Consider the following 21,423-nt stretch of genomic DNA (forward strand, 5'->3'; position numbering starts at 1 on the left):
GTACACACAGCAAAACTGGGGAGTACAGCTTTTCTACATGGAAAAATACAGAAATTAGAATTTCTGTACCCACCAAGAAAGGAAAAAGCGGCAGGTTTACTTTTCACTTATGTTTATTACTATGTTTAGGTACCTAGAGTTTGCAAATACAATGCACTGCAACACAACGCTTTAGAAACTTAAGCTTAGTTCAGTCTTTTTATATAACAACATGACTAGGAAAAGTCATTGCTATTGATAAATATAGAGTGTATCAAATCAACTCAAATACTGAGGAGATGGAAGACGCACACGCTGCAGCTGCTCAGCAAGATAACAATAGCTTACCTTAGCTTACCTTACCAATAGCAAGAAAAGCAGTTTCAAAAAAATGCTAGTAACTGTATTTTTGCAAAGCTTCAACAATTCACTCCCTCCCCAAATAAGTCATTTTATTTACGAAACGCATTTTTAAAAGCCATGCTCCAACGAAAGAGGGGAAGGGAAGAAATCTGCCTTTAACAGCAGAAACCACTGTATTTCACTATTTGGAAGGGAACCTACACACCACATTTTACTTGCACAGCCTAAGCTGCAACTGCTAACAGGCAGGACTTTGCAGTCATGACAGCCAAATCTTTATACAGTAGCAAGCACTACGCAATAAACTCTTCTGAACACTGGCCCATCTCACCTGCCTTAAGTATATGAATAAACTGCTACATTTTTAAGTGGTGTTTTTATTAAAATAAACTCAATGAGAATTTGGGAAGAGATTTCAAGGAAAGGCAAGCAGATGGAGAGACTAGCTGACACATAACAATAGCTGGTGAAATATTACTCTTATTTTCTGTAATAAACACCAAGATCAAAACATTATGCAAGTTAAATTTCCTTGAAAGGTTCCCAGCAGGAGTTTTCCTTTTTGTTTGTGCAGTACGCGATTTCCTCTCACCCACAAAAAACATACCAAGAATGTGCATGTGCCACTAACACTAAGCAGCACTTCCTTAATCACTCATTTCCAACAATTTATGGATGATCAGTGGCAAAAACGAGCAAAAATAATGAAAGCATGCAATGAAAGCTCATTGAGACAAACCGGCTTGGACTTCCTACTCATTTCTGTGTCTCTTTAAGATGGGGGTCTGATACAAATTAGCCACTGGGGAAAAAAGTCATCTGGTCATAAAATACAGTACAGGGTCACTTTTATGTAAGTTTGCCAAAAGGGACATAAACCAGGACAATTTCAAACTGTGACACAGGATAGAAGTATATTAAAAAAATCTTTGTTCCTCCTCCATTGTGCTGTCATGTTGCTCAGCTTTATAGACATTCTGAGCACCAGCTCTGGCCTCTTCGCTTCCACCTGGTCTACCTAATTAATTAAGCAAGGAAGTTACCTCAAATTTTTGTACTATTTGTTTTTATTATCATGCACTTCTTTTGATGTTTCAGGAGTTAACCTCTTAATCCACAGACTCTGTGTGTTGTGTTCTGAACATTTTGGGATGTCTGGATAATTTGGATAATTGGTCAGGATGTTGCTGTCGCTCATGTTAAACTTTATGCCATGACTTCAAGTTCAAAGATCAGTATTAAGGTAAAATACTTCATAAAGCCTTTTTAAAAACTCTACACTCGTGATTATGCAATACCTAGTTATTCCAGTTTCTCATGGCAGTAAATTGCACTGTTTGTATTTTCTTACAAGGAAATTACTCCTAAACATCTTTATCTTTGTCAACTTCAAACAAATACAAATTTCGGTTGAAGTTACATCAAGAGAAAGCATATTTTAAAGGTCAAGAAAAGGTATAGCAATTATCTCCTCAAAAATGCTTGCCTCCTTCACACAGCAGCACACACGTAATTTTCTGTGCAGTCTGTTATCACACATGGAAACACCAGCACTGTGAACTACAGATGCTCAACTGCAAATACCACAATCTTCCTTTTTTGGAGAGAATGATAAAGAATGAGGTTAATTCTGACATGAAGAAACATGGTTGACACCTTTGTTTCGTAACTGTACTACAGAATTTGAGAACGCCAGTGACAAAGAACTGAAAGATTATCTAAACAAGAAATATAACTTTATGCACAGACTCTACAAAGGAAGACAAGAATATAGAAAGATATGAAGAAGTTTTTAATACCAATGCAGGAGATTAAACTTACTTCAGGTACTCCAATAGCTCAGTTAATAGCACCGGCTACGGTGTAATATATCACAACGACCTCCAACTACTTCAATAGTCTTGAAAAATCTAATTCACACATGTGCATGAAAATACATTGTGTGCATAAATGCACACATTGTGTGCATAAATACACACATGGCATGTACACATATATACACAAAGATATACATATACACATACATATATTATACACCCCCAAGATTGCTTTTATAATTATTTTCCTGATAATAGAAGTCTGCAACTGCCATTAAAAAGATATAAACTATAGCAAGGAAGAGCACTTAAGCTCTTTAAAAGGGCATGGTCAACCCCCTTAGGCCCAAAAATGCCCTTTTGGAATTAACATAGTGGTTTTAATTAAAAACTAGGCAGAGAATCAGTTTGATTTTCAGTACAACATTGCATCCGTCCGTGGTGAGTGCCTAATTTCCGTATTTCTCTCCTCTGCACAATATGCAAGTCCTTGGTTGCTTTAAACTGTTGCCCTGGGGAATCAAAAAGAGTCTATAAGAGGGGCCATGTGCCATTTAGAAAGTATACTAGCAACCAAGAAAAAAAGCCATAGTAAATTGGAAGATGGTTAATCAAACCCATTCTGATTCATGAAACTTAAAACAGTTAAGGGGGCAATACTTCCTTACAAGAACACCGAAAGAAAAGTTCTACAAAGCTTGTAGTAGTAACCTATGAGCTATCTGAAATCTCATAGCTTGCAGAGAGTTCACATTACAGTGAATAGATAAAAATCCAACTGTTATAGCATAGTCCATGATAAATACTCAAACAGATGGCTAAAAACTTCAGGGGTTAGACCCATATGTGATAATGACTACGCTGATTTTAGTTTAATTTCAGCTGAACAAAGAAATCCATTAAAAAATGAAAAAATCCATTCAATTCCAGAAGTGAGAACCTTTTAATCATTAATTTTCAGAACTTCTATTAAAATCCAACAAGTAATTCTTATATGAACACCTTCAAATAGGTATCTTGACTGTGCACACCTAAATCTTAAGCGACCTATCTATTCATTATAATGAAGATAATTCTGTGACAAATTCAAGATGATCTGCATAAAAGCTTCCACTGGAACAGCCTTTTTATCCAAGTTTTGAGCTGAGCTAGGTATCTAGAATCAACTGCTTTCCCTACTCCGTGTATCCAACTCCCAACTGAAAGATAAAGACTACATATCCTGTGCCAAACCTCCTTACTGAATGTCTTCACATTTACAGTAGATCGCTCTTCTTTTAAATGCTGCAAGTTTTGCCAAATGTATGAAATGTTCTTTTAAATTGAGATCACTAAAATCTGATTTTGCCAGTTAACAGTAATAGCATTTGAATGATGTTTTATCCCTCCGGCCCATTAGTCTGATGTGGTGAATGACAAAATATGACAATTTTTTTTTTTAAACTTGCACAGGTATAATCAAAACCAAAATAATTTGTTAAAGTACCGAAATTCTACAAGGTGATCATGGTCTCAAAACTTTCTCTGAAAGAGATAAGCAACGTGCCAAAATCTAAAGTAAGTAAAAAAGATGGGAAGTACCATTCATGGATTCTAGAACTGAAAAGCTTACATGTAATCCTGAGTTCAATTAAGCATAAATTTTCCCAGATTCCAATCACCCTATTATGTGATGTAATTCTTTTAAATATATATAGTACTTACTGCAAGCAGAATCATTTGTCTGCATCAGAATTTGAACAGAACAGCACAGCCAATTTTAATTGTCTACTTAGTCCAAAAGTGACATTTGCCACTTACTTCCTAAGAAAAGCAACCAAAGACAAGGTATGTTCATATAAAAATGGACTACAATTCCTACATCTTCACCCATAGTTTTAGGGCTCACTCAAAGCTGGTAAAACAGTTCAGTGTATGTCTGCATCCATTTTGGATACTTTTAAATAGAACAGCCAGGTAGAACAGACATTGGACAAAGGCCTTGAGTACCTGTGCTAGGAATCACACTTGGCTTCTGGGATGTACCAGAAACATCCAGGAGAAGTTAAAGTAACAAACATCCCAAAAATTGGGTTTTCCTCCCCCTCATAATAGGCAGGTTTTGATACTAAAATCTGATCTCATCTACCCTCATGAAGAAGCAAAACTGCTCTAAGGCACCAACAGTTGTCTTTTTCCCCGATATCTGCAGACAGATTATGGTTCTACCTCATCTGGAGTTACAAATGCTTCCAAGTGTAAACATGCAATGGTGATCCTATTTATCTTGAATGGGATTTATTGATAGCCAGTACCGTAAGTTTAAAAGTTATGCTGCAACTATTAAAGTTGTATGTAAAGTGCAAGTTTAATGCAGCTGGGATACATAATGCATCTGTTGGAGCCAACAGAAATCTACAAGTCAAGGGGACACACCAGCAGTACTGTACATGGTACACCAACGACAGAATCCTTGGTTTTGGTTGGACTGCAGGAGACAAATCCCACTAAACCCAGTTAACATTTCTTTTTTAGAAGAAAAGATACACATTAGCTGTGGCTAGATACTTAGAGTCAAAAGGAAAACGGAGTGGCCTCCACCCAAAAACTGAAAGGACAAACTGAGTTGCTGGAAGTTTTCTTAGCCCTGTAGATACTGGAAGTGAAGGAAGAAGAGGAGAGGAGAGTGTTTTCCAGCCAAGTTGGGCAAGCAGAGTTAAACATAGTAGTAAGGACAATACTTGCCCATCACCAAACTCCTTTGAGGTTGAACTCATTAGCTTGGTCATCCAAAGTCGTAACTGAAGTAAGGTGGATACACCTACAGTTCAGTCATTACAAAGTAACACTGCGGTAGCATCCGCTGGCTCAGAACGGCTACACCAACAAGTATTTACACACCATCCTGGTTGGGTCCGGCAGGTCCCTTCTGACACAGCTATAATGCTCAGCCTATGTAATCTCCCGGTAGCTTCAGCCATAGAATAAAATCTCCATTTTTTCACATTATTCTCCCCGAATTAAAATTTTCCTTCGTGCTGTACTTTCTAAGTATCTTATTTTCTCTGCTGTCCTCTGTTTTCTCTCTTAAGTGTCTACATGAACCCTAAAATCCCAAATTAGATGCAGTACTTCAGTTGAGTTTTCCCCAATTCCACCAAGAACAAAAATGGCAACTTCATTGCCTCCATGCCACATTCCTGTCAATGCAACCAGGAATTGTTTTCCTTCCTACCACAATCATCCCCTTGTTGATTTATGTTACGTGCGATCCACCAATGACTCAGTCTTTCGCATCCATCTTTAATGCATTTCATCTTCCTGATTTCAGACCACTTTTCAAGATCCTTTGCTTTCTAATAACTGTCATCCAAAGGGTGCAGAATTCCCTCAAGTGTAGTATCATTAAAAACAAAAGTGTAATCATTTCAATGATAAAGATTAATGAAAACGTGCTATAATTGGTCCCCAGACAGTCATTCCAGTTTAATTTATTTGATATTTACGATTTGAAATTCCTTTTGCTGTGCCTCCCATTATAGTAATTTTTCATTATATTTCTTTAGTTCACATATTAATATAATCGTTATCATCTTATTGTTCAGAAATTGCTTTGCCAAATTCCATGCTTTGCTGAAATATTCAGCCCTCTCAACTTGAATGTATTCAAGTAAGTTGAATATTTTTAGTTATTCTCTACCCATTTAAGTAGTTTTTTAACATATTATTGTTAATACTGACTACACTTGAACCTTTTTTGGGATGTTTGTAATCTTTAAAATTCACAAATCAAGCTTGTTTTCTCTGGGTCATCTGCTATTTAATCATCCTTCCCTTTAGTAAGAAGCCTGTACTTCTTTCCCTTGTTATACTTTATTTAGTGCATTTGTTGAACCTTCTCTTCTTTTAGCATCCCAACAAAATAATTTTCCAAAAAATAAAATCTTGATTAAACCATTTCATTATTAAAAAAAATTACAAGTTAAGTAATTTTCTTGATCTCAGTATACACGGCTTTTCAAGGACGTTTTTTCCCCCCTTAAGATTACTCACAGCCACACACTGCATACTCGCTTCACCTGCTTGTGCAAGAGTGCACATCTGTACACAAACATTCACATAAGCATACACATCCCAGCACCAAATCCTCCCAAATTTGTAATTTCAGTTGCATCAGAAACGAGGGCTGAAAATGGAATATATACTGTAATTACTCTGTATTTAACAGTATTTTCCTACCTTTTTTAAACCAGCAAATCCTTCCGATTCCAGGAAGAAAAAGGCAAAGGGCATCAACACAAACAAGCATAAATTTGAAAAAAGAGAAGCAAGATTCCATAAACCTGCAACAAACAAGAAAAAGTTTACATAAGTTTCTCAGCTGTAAAAGTTAAAGATGTTACATTTTCCTCCCTTACATATAACAATGTAGTACACACACAAGTGCTAACAGAAGCCAGGTTTTTATGGATACATAGTTATATACAGGTCATTGCTGAAAAATACCCATTTCTCTGCGTAACAATCTTCAAATAAAAATTGGATACCAACTTAAACAGCAGCAACTGTCTGAAGTCTTGGAAGACAGACCGCAAACTCAGGTGGACTACTTCCACAATATTCCACTCAAGGTTCTTTAGATATAACTGTTCAAAAAATTTTCAGGACAAAAGTATTTTACTCCCATCAGTGAATCTTGCAAAATTCAGTTCTGTGTACTCACTTCCTCCCATATTTTTTCCTCAAGACAAACTTAGACAAATCATGGATTTTAACATCAGCAATACACAAATGCCATCACCACCTCCAAATTAAAAGAAGACATCACGGTAACAGCAACAGCAGCCTTCCACAATGAGATGACAGGATCAGTGGGCAAGAGGAGAGCAGTGGATGTTGTTTATCTCAACTTTAGTAAGGCTTTCAACATCACCTCCCATAACCTCCTCAGACTAATTAATGAAGTACGGGCTAGGTAAGCGGACTCTGAGGCAGACTGAAAATTGGCTGAGCTTCCAGGCTCAAAGGGTTGTGACCAGCAGTATGAAGTCAGGCTGGAAGACAGTCACCAGTGGCATACCCCAGGGGATCGACACTGGGTTTTACATCTTCATTAATGACCTGGGTGATGGGAGAAAGTGCATCCTCAGCAAGTTTGCCAATGACACAAAATGGGGAGGAGCAGTGGCCTGCCATTCAAGTGAACCTCAACAGGCTGGACAAATGGGCAAAGCGCGCACCGGGGACCGACCATCCCAAAAGCAGCTTTACAGAAAAGGCCTTAGAGGTTCTGTCGGACATCAAGTTGGACACAAGCTAGCAATGTGCCCCTGCAACAAAGAAGGCCAACAGCATCCTGGGCTGCATTAGAAGTGTTGCCAGCAGGTCGAGGGAAATGATCCTTCCTCTCTGCTCAGCACTGGTGGCCCACATCTGGAGCACTGCATCCAGTTGTGGGCTCCTCCATACAAGACAGACATGGCCATACTGGAGCGAGTCCAGCAAAGGACCACAAAGATGATTAGTGGCCTAGAGCATCTGTCACACAAGCAGAGGCTATGAAAGCTGGAATCGTTTGGCCTTGAGAAGAGAGGACTTTATCAATGTATATAAATATCTGATGAGCGAGGGGGAAAGGAAAACAGAGTCGGACGCTTCACAGTGGTATCCAGTGAATGGAGAAGAGGCAATGAGCACAAACTGAAAACAAAAAAGCACAACTTAAACATAAGGAAAAAAAACTTTTCCAACTGTGAGTGCAGTCAAACACTGCAACAGGCTGTCCAGAGAGGCTTTGTAATCTCCATCCTTCGACACACTCAAAACCCAACCGGGCACCACCTTGAGCAGCCTTCTCTAACTGACCCTGCTTTGAGCGGGGGGGGCAGACCAGATGATTTCCAGAGGTCCCTTCCAACCTCAACCATTCTGTGATCTAGGTGAAAAATCAACAACTGACTAAAACTAGGACATCTGTAAGACACGTGACATCTGCAGGAAGGGAAAAGGTTTAGAAAACAACCTGAAGTGATAACTGATCTCCATTAAGGGCATCTGCTCTATTAAGATTTTGTAAGCTAAACACTTTCAGAACAGCCAGTTCCTGGTGCATAAACATGAACCCATCATCATCCTATCAAAAGTTGTGCAGGATGCGGTGTTTCTTCTTTATAAAAGCAGAAGCTTAGCTACACTAGTACTAAATTGCAGGTAGCAGGTTTAACTAGTGTCACATGTTCTGCATCCTGAAAACACAGCTTTTATTTTGTAGTTAAGAAAAACAGGCCTAGTCCCCCACCTTCCCCAAAACACACACATTTCTAAAATTCTGTAGGACCCTATTGTATCACCTGAAATCCAAAAAAGAACATCCCCCATGATAAGAAAACTTGAACTAACAGCTTTGTTTATTTCTTCTCATGTAGAGGCTTGTTCGTTTTCTTCTTTGAAATTTCCATTTTGGAAAGAACAGGCAAGGAAAGAGACATTTACTGCACATCTGGGGAATTTGTTAGTAAGAGAAATTCCTGTATTTAGTTCCAAATGTAAAATAATTAGCAGTTATCTTCACCTACACCCCCTTAAAAAAAATGCCTTCACCATACATACTTCCTTTTTCTTTAAATGAAATTAAATTTCAAAGAGAAATAAAAATGGGGTGGGAGGAGGGATGTGGTGGGCCAAGAAATCTACTACTTCAGCAACTGATAGCACCAGGACACCAAGAACCAAAACTTAGCCAAATAAGCTACAGAAAACAAAACAAGAAAATTCCAAAAGATGCGTGAAATATAATACTCAATTGCTAATGAAAACAGACTGCCTAAAGGTGGCCAAACTCCAGTTAACAAAGAGGGGGATTTTTCCTTTTGAATTTGCTTAGCCAGGAAGCTCCTGTTACCATTCAAGGAACATTCACACATAGCAACATCAGCAAGAATGTCATTAACAGCCCGTACCAGAGGTACATTAACTCAAGCAGTCTGTGTACTTTTTTTTTTTCTTTTTTTTCAGAAAATGAAGACACCAGTGTTAGAGTAGAAATACTACTACATCGGGGTGGGGGTCTTATTTCAGTGGTTTTCTCTAACTGAAGACAGATAGTGCATTCAGTTACCTGATATAAAGCTGAATACCTGGTTGTCCTAATTTCAGCAGCTCTATTACATGTGTATCTACAATGTGAAACAGTGCTTAGGAGCTGCATAGTATGTACAGAGCATTTTAAGGGAGGGGAGAGTGGTGCACATCTGGGGTGATTTTTAAGAAGTTAAAATCTGAAAATTTACACACTAGCAGCTGACAGGAACCACATTTACAGAATATTAAACTACAGAGCTACAACATGCATGTAAAGTTATGAGAGGTAATGACAGTGCTGTACTGCTGCTGACATACATATACACTTTCCTTAAAGTAAGGAACACATAGGGCCTTCTTCTTCCCCTACTGTATTTCTTATCCTAATTTGATAGTTCAGAAATCAAATTAAAATAGACTCAGAAAAAAAATTATTTTTACTACTACACTGACTGCATCATAACATTGTATGAGACAGAATTGCAGATATCAACATATATAAAAGCTTTAAGCAGTCTATTGGAATATTTTGAATTTTTTTTGCATTTGTAGCCCCATAAAACAAGTTAATAAAACATAAAAATTAAAAATCTCTCAGTCTTTGGCAAACAGCTTAGATCCTCAGCAATTTTTCATCTTTCTTATTCTTGGCAGTTTCATTACGTTTTACCCCCACCTGGTGGTTGTATCCAACAACAGCACAAGCGAACATCCAGCTGTCAGAAGTATTTCTGGGTTTAGTTCAACATGCATTAGGTAAGAGTGTTTATACTGGATCCAGGTATGGGCTTTCTGCCTAGTTTCAAAAGTTAGAGGCATGTATTTTCTATTTTTCTATATGTCACAACTAATGCAACAGTCTACAGTATAAAAACCCTTAATGTTACATTCAAGTACCTCAGACTATATCTGTAATTGATAAATCTAGCAAAACCAAACTGTTTTAAAGCAATACAAATTTTCCCATTTGATAACATTTGCAAAGCAGTAAGCAAACCACATATGAAGGCTATGCTAGACAGAGTGTTATGGCAATAAGCACTCAAGTTCAGAAAATGTTCATGTGATAGCACTTCCAGCTCTCACAACTTGCGCGGGTACTTCATAACTAACGTCAAAAAGGTATGCCACTACATGGAATAGGGTTTTACAGAGCAGTGCAATGCTATTGTGCAAACCTAGTGAATACCACAAGAGGGAGGCCTTCCCCAAGGTAAGGTTTTGAAATAAAGTACACCGATTTTTGTCAAGTTGCAGTAACAGAAGCCCATGGTCAGATCCAAAATCTCCAAATGTTTCTGAAGTCTTCACACCAGCTGTGGTAAATCTTGGTTTAGTTTGGTCACGTCTACCCCTAGCGTAAGCTTTGCAATACACAGTCAAACTTGGAAACACCAAGATGCTGAATTTACTTCCTTGCTAGCCATTACTATTGGACTTATGAAACATAAGTTATACTGTGCATGCATAAAGTGGTACTCCCAAAAGATTATCACATTAAAATCAAAAGATGATGGTCACTGGAAAATTCAAAAGCCTTCCTATGTGACAGCTACTTTTTCCAGCAGATTTCTAATCAACCCAAGTTTTCTCAAGTACTGTAGCAACTCTGACAGTGAAAATTTCTGACTTGGTTATTATATAATTTTCACTCTCTGAAATATTTTATTGTCATTTTTCCAAAGTCAATTCAGACACAGAAGGAAGGATTATTTCTCATTTACTATTTTTTTTTCATGTTCGGGAGTAAAGAATATAAATCTGAGCAGCTAAATATGTGTGAAAAATGAAAGTTAGCTGGGTTTTTTTGTTCCAAGTAGGAGACATACCAAATTAGCAATCCCCCATGATGCGTGACAAAACAGATCACAGAATAACTCAACTAGAAAGAATCTCTAAGTCATGTAGTCTGATCTGCTGCTTAAAACAGCTGAACTGCAGGTGCAATCAGGTTGCTCAGGGCTTTAGCCAGCTGAGTTTTGGAAAACTTCCAGGGATATAGATCTCCCAGTCTCTCTGGACAACGTTTTCCAGTGTTCAACCACCCCCACTGTGAAGAATTGTTGCTTTATGTCCTGCAAACACTGCTTGTTGCCTCTCTCTGCATGCCCCAGAGAAGAAGCTGGCTCTATACAAACCCCTCACCAGTTGCAAATCCAGCTGTGCCCCTGGCTTTCCCAATTTCACACCAGGATATTAACCCAGGTGATATTTCTACACCCCTCCTGGGCTGTTCATCCCTACTTCTACCTTCTGTACACCTCCTTTTTGTTTCTGAGCTCAGGAGTTCCCCATTAAGCCACATTAACCTCCTATTACACCTACTCATTTTCTTGCACACTGAGGTGCATATTATGCTGCTTGAGGGTTACCCTTGAAAGTAAGAGTCTCTCCTGGCTTCTTTTGCCTTCAGGGCATTCTCCAGCAAGGTCCCACATACACATTTCCTGAAGAGGACAAAGTCTACCCTCTTAAAATCTAATGTCTTTATTCTACTGTTTTCCTTCCTCACTTTTCTCAGGTCTCAAACTACTCTGTCACCACAGTCAAGGTCATCATTGACCACCACACCTACAGTCAGCTCCTCTTTATTCAAGGGTTTAAAAAAAAAATTCTTTTACTATCCAGATAACACAAAAAATACTCATCTAGTTTCAGAAAAATGACAGACAATATGCATTATTTCCTGTCTTCACCTATCCACATTTAATTTGTTGTAAAAAAATTTGGATCCGGAATTCATTAATTTGCTATCTGTGAGTATTATTAGACATTTAGCAAAAAGAGTACATTTTTCAGAGAAAAATCCTCCAAAGCCCAATTACTATCCCTTCACAAGAACAGAAAAAGGACAGTACAGTTAACTTGTAAATTATTTGTTCCAGATTAAATAGTTTCACATAGTGAAGGTACTATCTTCTTTCTCCATCCAAATCTACTAAAGAATGTCCTGTTTCCACCAGTTATTTCCCTTAGACACATAGAAGTGTCCAAATTATTTTCAACTATTAGTATCCATTACATGTCATAGTCGTAAGCATGTTAACCAATATTGGAAAGCATGCAAAACTCACTCTGCCAGACATCAAGGCATCATCGCTGCAAGTACAAGTAATATTCTTTTCTTGCATCTTGTTTTCCTTGAAATAGTTCACTTTTATTGTGCCCCTTTACCACACCCGATACACTTCTATTCTACAATTTTCCTTGTTTACAAATAAATCACTAACAGTTGAATTTAACTATCTAATCCCAACTGCTCATAGCAAGCAAGCTTCTCAAAACAAATTTTGTATTTTGAGAATAAATTTATGTATCATCATAAACAGACAGGCTTATTAATCTTGCGTTAACACATGAGGAAGAAGGTTGAACTGTGTGTTTTCAAGTTAGCTTCTAATAGCTCTTATTCTACATTGATATTCAAAGCAGTGAATTTGGTTTAATTCCATCAAGTCTGCATAATTCTTTTAAAAAAGCCCAACAGAACAGTTAAGACAGACTTTTGTGATATATCACACAGCAGCAAAAACAACTAGCCAATAACATATTAACAATTCAATTAGCATCTTAAATGAAAATGGAATTATTAGTTTGAAAATAAGAACATATCTGTGCATGTATAATGAAGACATCCATTTTAATTACATTATGCTGAGTACTAACCATGAATTAGTGAGCCATTTAACCACTGAATATAGTAGTTTTGTGGAAAAGAAAGCAGGATCTCATTGCTGATTATTGAGAAAGGTAGAAGCAGGACTGCACCAGCTGAAACTGCTAGAGTGAAGGTGCTCAAGAACAGCCTGAAATTTAAAGAAATGCACCACTGTTACCACCAACGTGCTCTGAACAGGGGAAAAAAAAAAAGTAGTTAGCCTACCTATTCATCAGCATCTGAAGGCAACCCATTCTTAAATTGTAAAGGGGCAGGAGAAACTGATTTCCACAATATTTCCCTTCCAAAAAGCAAATTTCAAATACCAAGTAGTTTACAGAATCCAGTAAAAATAATTAGTTTTTACCAGCTACCACAATTATTCTCTTGGGACTTGCACGCATTCAATTCCAATGTCATACACAGGATCAATTACTGGAGTTCATGGAATATCTTTGCATAAGTCTCCTATTTTAGTTTTCATTTCCCACATACACACTCAATGAAAATATTCCCGTCTATATTCTTACTACAATTTTTAAAAGCAGAGCAGCTTTTTAATGTCTAAAAAGTGAGTATAATTATACATAAACAAATATTTTAACACCAAACTGAAAAAAAAGCGCTTTTCTTTAAGAAACTAGTTATTTGAGTAACATCTCATAGCTTGGGCTTTTCTGATATCTGTAAACTCAATACAGAGAAATTGTCAGAATTATTTAAAATCTTTAAGCTTATTCTTTTCAGATACCAAACACAATTTATATCAAATGCCATCGCGTGGCATTAAAAAAAACCTGTGTTCTTAAAAAAAAAAAAAAACTTGCATCTTGTTTTCCTTGAAATAGTTCACTTTTATTGTGCCCCTTTACCACACCCGATACACTTCTAGTCTACAATTTTCCTTGTTTACAAATAAATCACTAACAGTTGAATTTAACTATCTAATCCCAACTGCTCATAGCAAGCAAGCTTCTCAAAACAAATTTTGTATTTTGAGAATAAATTTATGTATCATCATAAACAGACAGGCTTATTAATCTTGCGTTAACACATGAGGAAGAAGGTTGAACTGTGTGTTTTCAAGTTAGCTTCTAATAGCTCTTATTCTACATTGATATTCAAAGCAGTGAATTTGGTTTAATTCCATCAAGTCTGCATAATTCTTTTAAAAAAGCCCAACAGAACAGTTAAGACAGACTTTTGTGATATATCACACAGCAGCAAAAACAACTAGCCAATAACATATTAACAATTCAATTAGCATCTTAAATGAAAATGGAATTATTAGTTTGAAAATAAGAACATATCTGTGCATGTATAATGAAGACATCCATTTTAATTACATTATGCTGAGTACTAACCATGAATTAGTGAGCCATTTAACCACTGAATATAGTAGTTTTGTGGAAAAGAAAGCAGGATCTCATTGCTGATTATTGAGAAAGGTAGAAGCAGGACTGCACCAGCTGAAACTGCTAGAGTGAAGGTGCTCAAGAACAGCCTGAAATTTAAAGAAATGCACCACTGTTACCACCAACGTGCTCTGAACAGGGGAAAAAAAAAAAGTAGTTAGCCTACCTATTCATCAGCATCTGAAGGCAACCCATTCTTAAATTGTAAAGGGGCAGGAGAAACTGATTTCCACAATATTTCCCTTCCAAAAAGCAAATTTCAAATACCAAGTAGTTTACAGAATCCAGTAAAAATAATTAGTTTTTACCAGCTACCACAATTATTCTCTTGGGACTTGCACGCATTCAATTCCAATGTCATACACAGGATCAATTACTGGAGTTCATGGAATATCTTTTCATAAGTCTCCTATTTTAGTTTTCATTTCCCACATACACACTCAATGAAAATATTCCCGTCTATATTCTTACTACAATTTTTAAAAGCAGAGCAGCTTTTTAATGTCTAAAAAGTGAGTATAATTATACATAAACAAATATTTTAACACCAAACTGAAAAAACAGCGCTTTTCTTTAAGAAACTAGTTATTTGAGTAACATCTCATAGCTTGGGCTTTTCTGATATCTGTAAACTCAATACAGAGAAATTGTCAGAATTATTTAAAATCTTTAAGCTTATTCTTTTCAGATCCCAAACACAATTTATATCAAATGCCATCGCGTGGCATTAAAAAAAACCTGTGTTCTTAAAAAAAAAAAAAAAGACCAACAAAAACATTCTTACAGAACTAATCCAGTGCTAGAAGAAAATTAGAAATAATTCTCAAAATTGCATGACAAAAAAGATAAACTTAAATAGATCATTCCTACAACAGGAATGTCAGTAAGTTGCTTACAGAGATATCTTACTTTTCCTTAACAGTCCACAAATCTATTCTTCATTCACACAATACTTAACTTACAGAATAAAGTCTGGGTAACTAATTTTATTTAAAAAATATATTCTTATATGTTTTTGTTGTTGGTTTCTGAGGTGTTTTTTTCTTTTATTTAAGGATGTTTAAGTATTCTAAGCCAGAACTGTGAAACCTAACACACTATAGCCTTTCAAGGTGCTACAGCAGTTTGCCATTGTTTTCTCCCCACACCCTGACAATTATGCCATGCAAAGAAATATCAATCTGCATATGTTTGACAGTTATTGCTTTTTGGAAAATAACATGCACACTTAAGGAACAAGAAAGCTTAGGCTGAAAGAACAAGAAGCATTTTATATTTATAACAACACTTTTAATGAAAGGCTATTACTCTGACAGAAGTGCTAATCTTGTCTTACGCTGTGTTCGCATAAAGAACACAGCATTTACAATTGATATTTGTTGTATTTTAGAGCTAAACTAGAAAATAGATGCAGGGGGATAACAGTTAACAAGACAAATTTTACTCTTTGTATGTTGAAAAATTCAGAACCAGGCTAAGACCACAGCTGCTATGAAAATTATTTGATCTAGAAGAGCCTTCGCTGTAGTCTTAAAAGCACAGGAGAGATGCTCCTCTGCTTGAGAGGGAAGAGCTTCACAGCATTTAAAAGTATTTTTCTCTCTCTAGATCTGAAGTAGACTTTGTGGCAAATAAGCATTTCAAATTCATTGAAAAAATATTATCAGACACTACTGGGACAAGCGCACCTAAGATTTACATCATGTCTGTACATCTTTCAAGCTTGCCACAAATGCACAGCTGAAAGTGAACAGCTTGCAATGTACTCAGCACTTTCCCAGGGTACAAGACAAATCAATAAAATACTCAATGAGCTCTCCTTCCAAGAGGATAACAGTACCGCCATGGAAGAGCTAAGAACATTGTAATAAGCAAGTAGTAAGTCCACTTAGTTTAGCAAATCACCTAACTGAGAGGGCAGCAACAGCTCACAGACGTTCTGTAAAACCTCAGACATATTTAAATAGGAGAGATTAATATCTATCTTTACAAAGGAACAGGAAGAGGAGAGAGAGTTGCTGGCAGACCAGCAGGTCTGGCAAGTGTTTGTCTTCCATTTGTTATTCTTTAAGCTTTTTTTTTTTTTTTTTTTTTTTAAAAGTTGATCAAATACAGATGTCTCCTTCAGGGTGAGCTAACTTTCTTTCCAGGATCCATTGCCTCCCTTGACAGGACTTCCATCGACTACAGTAGGAATTTAAACATCTACCTCCCATATAAATACCTATATTTCAGAGACCTAAACTTAGGTGCAGGTCTTTGCACTGAATTCCACCTCTTACATGAGCTCCTCATGCAATATTCTGGCCAACTTCATGCCTACCAGGAAAACCACAGGTGAAAAAAGCCCTAGACCAAACTGCCTTGCCTCTTGTCACGCCTTTCATAATACAAGGTGCCACTTGATCAAATCTTTTTCCACTGCCCTCTAGCAATCTATTTGCTGTCACATTTAAAATGGACTGTTATTTATTTGGAAACATACAAGATTCCTATCATAATGATATATTCAGGAAAAGAAGTTCTGCAAAAAAGAGCTATACATACGATATCCTGTTAACGATGGCATCTTCATCCTCTTGCTCATCTGAAAATTAAATTACAGCAGGTTATATTCAATACTTAGTTGTCTTTCCTCAGGCTAAAATGTATATACACAGGAATAATTTTAATTTACAATTAAAATTTAGAATTTCTAAAACAATTTATTAGCATCAATATTTTAAGAATGTTCCTACCAAAAGTGAATACTCTTTTTTCTTTTTTTTTTTTTTTTTCTTTTAGTCTTAAACTCTTTTCAATCAATGTAACCACAAAGTTATTTCACTTTATTTAAATATGCAGATCAAAACTTCCTGGCAACATCTTCCAGAAGGCTCTACAGCAAACAAGCTTTCAGACTACAACTACCATGGTTGCTGCTAGGAACTGTCCCTTCAGGCATCTCTGAAACTACGGAGAGCAGGCAAGCTACAGGAAAGTCTTAGGGTCCCTACTAACTACTACTATAAATCCCTAAATAGATGTTTCATTTTCAGTGTTAATGTATTTTTAAAACAAGAAAGCATACCCAGAACAGTAGTGACGACCACGCAGTTGCTTCCCCTTACTCACCCCTCCCCCCTGCTCCTGGGGATTTGGGGGAAAGGGGGAAGGAGAGTTGTTGTTGTTGTTGTTGTTCTTGTTTGGTTTGGATTTAAGATACTGTCCTGGTTTCGGCAGGGATAGAGTTAATTTCCTTCCTAGAAGCTGGTACAGTGCTGTGTTTTGGATTTAGGGTGAGAACAATGTTGATAACACACCGATGTTTTAGTTGTTGCTAGGTAATGCTTACACTAGCCAAGGACTTTTCAGCTTCCCATGCTCTACCGACTGAGAAGGCTGGAGGTGCACAAGAAGCTGGGAGGGGGCACAGCCAGGACAGCTGACCCAAACTGGCCAAAGGGATATTCCATACCATGTGACGTCATGCTCATTGTTTCCCTTCTGGAATTTCACATTTTAGACCATTTTTGTTCACTTATTCCTCAATTAATATTCTAACTTTTTGAAATATTATCAACATTTAACTCAGAGGTCAATCACTAATATATCCTTCATTTATTCTTTATATCCTTCTCTACACACATCTGTACACAAACGTATGCATTTCTGCATTTGAAATAATTCTAGAATCAGCTTTCTTCTTTTAAGTCTCCCAGGTTTTCCATGAGAGGTAACTCAATTTTATTTTAAAATCTAAGAATAAATAAAGCCAGGTGTTTCAAGTTCTTAAGAGTCATGCACACACTTGAAATAAACATGTAGCCACTAACATTTTGAAACAACTAACAACTATTTTGAAATTCTTCTGTGAAAGTACATCGGGTTATTGTTTCTGGGTTTTTCATGGGAATCTCATGGTGTTTTGAGAGACTAAATCAAGGTCTCTTATGAATCATTTTGGCTGAAGAGCTTGTTGTAGAAACAGCAAACAATTTGTCCTGAAAGATTTCCAGAAGTGCAAACTCTTCAAATGTGTCTCATCAGGAAGATCCTAGCAGGCTACAAAGTTAGCCTAACAAAATGCTCACAAAACTTTCATAAAGTCAGGACAGCTGCAGAGCAGTTCCTCTCCCTAGCTGATGAGATCAACTGCCAAAAAGATAATAGAAGTGTCTTTACATCCAATAGTATTTGCCAAACCAATTCCTATCTCCAAATGGTAGCAGCTTTGTAGTATCCAAAATACATATCAGGATCAGGAGATAATATCCATCTTACTCACTTGTTTAACTATTTTCTATGTTTAAAGAGGTGCACTTTTTTTTTTTTAAAGGTATTAAATTTCTTGAAGAGTTTACTTTTATAAACGTTAGTCCATCTATGAAAGCAGCTCTAGCATGACACAGGTCACTATAGCTCAATAAACAGTTCCCATCAAAGTTCAAAGTGCCAAAATTATCATGCATAAGAATGCTTCCCCAGCGTGACTGACTGAGTATTACCGAACACCAAGGTCCCACATAAGCTGTCAAGAGTCAAAGATTCTGCCATTTTATACTGATTTTCATGCTATTTGTCTTTAGAAGAAATATAGAAGAAAATGACAGGGGTCCCTACAGATTAGTTTCAGACAGACAATGTTTCTAAAGAAAAAAATACTGGATTATCTCAAGGAATAAGACTTCAGTGCTAACGTCATAAGGAACAGGTTAAGAACACTGAAATAACTGTACCTGAGCAAAGCAGGCTTTTTAGAAGAAATCTGCTACTTCCCTTCTGTATTACTGGCAACCTTTTCACTTTACCAGCTAAAGCTTTAAACTTGATTTTGGTGCTAGAACACAGCCTAAAGATACTTATTCTGGAAAAGCTGACATGAAAGGAGAACAACAGGATCTAAAGGCAAGGGAGGCAGAAGCATCTACTTGAAACTCTCCCCTTTCTTCCCTCTCAAAACCGTTAAAATTTAGTCTGCCATGGAGCCACAACAGAACAACTGATTGTGGCCATCCACACCACCTCCGTAACAGCCACCCGTTCTCACTCAGAGCGCCAACTACAGCACTCACTGATCCTTTTCTGAGATGCTTCAGTGCACTCCCTCCCTTAGTTAGGGATACCAGAAGGCACGTTGAAGTGTCTGAGAAGTGCCAGCAGGCACAAGGGAGGCGATGGAAACTCGTGGCTCAGTGACAAAGGGAGCAGATAGAGGGCAAGACAGCAGCATATGCAACCAGATCAGTCCAGGCTGCCATAGACCAGCAGCCTGGGAAACACTTCTGGTCAGAGATCTAGTTCTTCCGCTTTCCTTGTGGAGGAGGAGAGAAAAAGAATCACCTATTCACTTGAAAAACAAAATTATTTTTGAATATATTAAAAAGTCTATGCTTACCTGCTTTCCTTTTGTATCTTGTGATTATGAAGTAGGAAACTATGTAGAGAACAGCAAATAGGAGAAAACAGATCTGGAAAAAAAAATTGCATTATTTAGGTTGTGAAGAAATGCCTGGATTATAATAAAAAACAGGAAATCCAGTATCAACAACTTCAAATTGAATTCAGATCAACAAAAGTGCATTCTATGTAAATGTCAACACTTATGTTTTATCTTATTAATAGAAAGTTAAACCAATAAGAACAGTTTAATTAGAGTAACAGGCATTGGATCAATTATACGCCCAGCAAGTTTTACTCTAAAATTAAGAAAAAAAGCCTTATTTACAGTGTGATTTTGTTTGGAGGAGGGGTGGGTGGGGTAGGTTGTTTTTTAGAGTTTGAATTCACTTGAGTTGTAGAAGTTATCACGCTTTGTATCCCCTTCACATGTAACCTAAGGGTAATCATATTTTATACGATGGGCTCTTGAAGATCTATTTTGGAGTAAGCCATCAACTTTTGTGGAAAGAAGAAAGCAGTTATGTTTACTACTTCCATCGTGTTTTGAACCAAATTCCAGGCAACAATACACACAAAAGAGACACTCATCTGCCTAGAATGGATGTCCAAGCATAAGCTAGTCAAACACATTTCCTTTACAGTCAGAAGCCAAGGGCACAACTTCCCTCCTCATAAAATAGGTACCTTATTTAGGTCAGATGTACCTTGAGCCCAGTGTGACTTGCATCAAGTTGTTTCTAAGATTTATCACTAGAATTTCAGTACAATAAGGTAATACCTAATACCAAAACACCTACAAATATGTTGGAAATCTTGGAGGAAAAGAATCGAACAGCAAGACAGTTTTAACCCTCCAAGCCTTTGTGGGAAACAAAAAGAAAAAAAACATTATTTGCTCCTGAATGAGGCATCAGTGGCTCAACACTGCTTCCTTAATCTTCTTTGTTGATACCTATTAAAAACATGAGTCAGTCAGAAACAAAACAAGAACGAAGCGTGCCATTCTGTGATGCTGTGGCCCTTAGCCTTCACTAGTACCTAAGCAGCCATAGTGAACAGTGCTGTATATCAACACAGTGTATTTTGCTTTTTATTAGCTTGCAGGAAACAGATTACCTACACACCACAGGCTGAGAAGCTACTTGACATAGTCCAAACTGTTAGGTTCTTTTGCTTGTGCACAACACTTGTAGCCACCAAATAAGTCTTAAGACACAGCAGTTAACCAACTGAATCAGGCAAAACTGTTTTAGCAGTTTTTACTATTAATTGGGTTTGCTTTATTACCCGTACAAGGTGTTTTGTTTAATTGGCCCTGCCTGGATCTGCAATTCATAGTATTAGCACCCTAAATGTGTCCTACTTCAGTCTGAGCTTTAATCTCCTTTGTGATCTGAAATTGCAAAATTACTTCACTGGGCAACAGCTGAACTATTTCTTTAATCAGTCATTTAAAGATTTGTTGCCTTTAAGAACTTACTGTCTCAAAAAAAATCAGGAGCAGAAAAGCTACCCTAAGAGAAAGGAAAAAGTGAAAGCGAGGGTAGTGATGATATCCCTTAAAAATTTACATCTAAATAAGCCTATTACATCCAAATCGGCAGAATCAGAGGGGGAAAGAATGTATCGCTCAATCAGGAAAGACAGACTTTTTAAGAAATACTAATAAAAATAAATTGGGAGAGTTATTTCTCTTGTGTAGTCAGACATTTTAGACAAAAAAACCCAAAGCATAGCCAAGTGTCTGAGC

At 37.0% G+C, this 21,423-nt stretch overlaps 1 protein-coding gene across 1 annotated transcript in view; it reads right to left on the reverse strand.

Annotated features, from left to right (window-relative positions):
- LMBR1 (limb development membrane protein 1) overlaps positions 1 to 20,210 on the reverse strand; it is a 57,889-nt gene extending 37,679 nt beyond the window's left edge. The window contains exons 1-5 of the mRNA XM_009281843.1: positions 20,130 to 20,210; positions 19,669 to 19,741; positions 16,839 to 16,878; positions 14,241 to 14,380; positions 6,378 to 6,481 (exon numbers count right to left, since the gene is read on the reverse strand). Coding sequence (XP_009280118.1) covers positions 6,378 to 6,481; positions 14,241 to 14,380; positions 16,839 to 16,878; positions 19,669 to 19,741; positions 20,130 to 20,210 — 438 coding nt within the window. The remainder of the gene's footprint in view (positions 1 to 6,377; positions 6,482 to 14,240; positions 14,381 to 16,838; positions 16,879 to 19,668; positions 19,742 to 20,129) is intronic.
- Positions 20,211 to 21,423: the final 1,213 nt, after the last annotated feature.

Source organism: Aptenodytes forsteri, unplaced genomic scaffold (assembly GCF_000699145.1).
Source record: "Aptenodytes forsteri isolate BGI_AS27 unplaced genomic scaffold, ASM69914v1 Scaffold21, whole genome shotgun sequence".
Classification (NCBI taxonomy): domain Eukaryota; kingdom Metazoa; phylum Chordata; class Aves; order Sphenisciformes; family Spheniscidae; genus Aptenodytes; species Aptenodytes forsteri.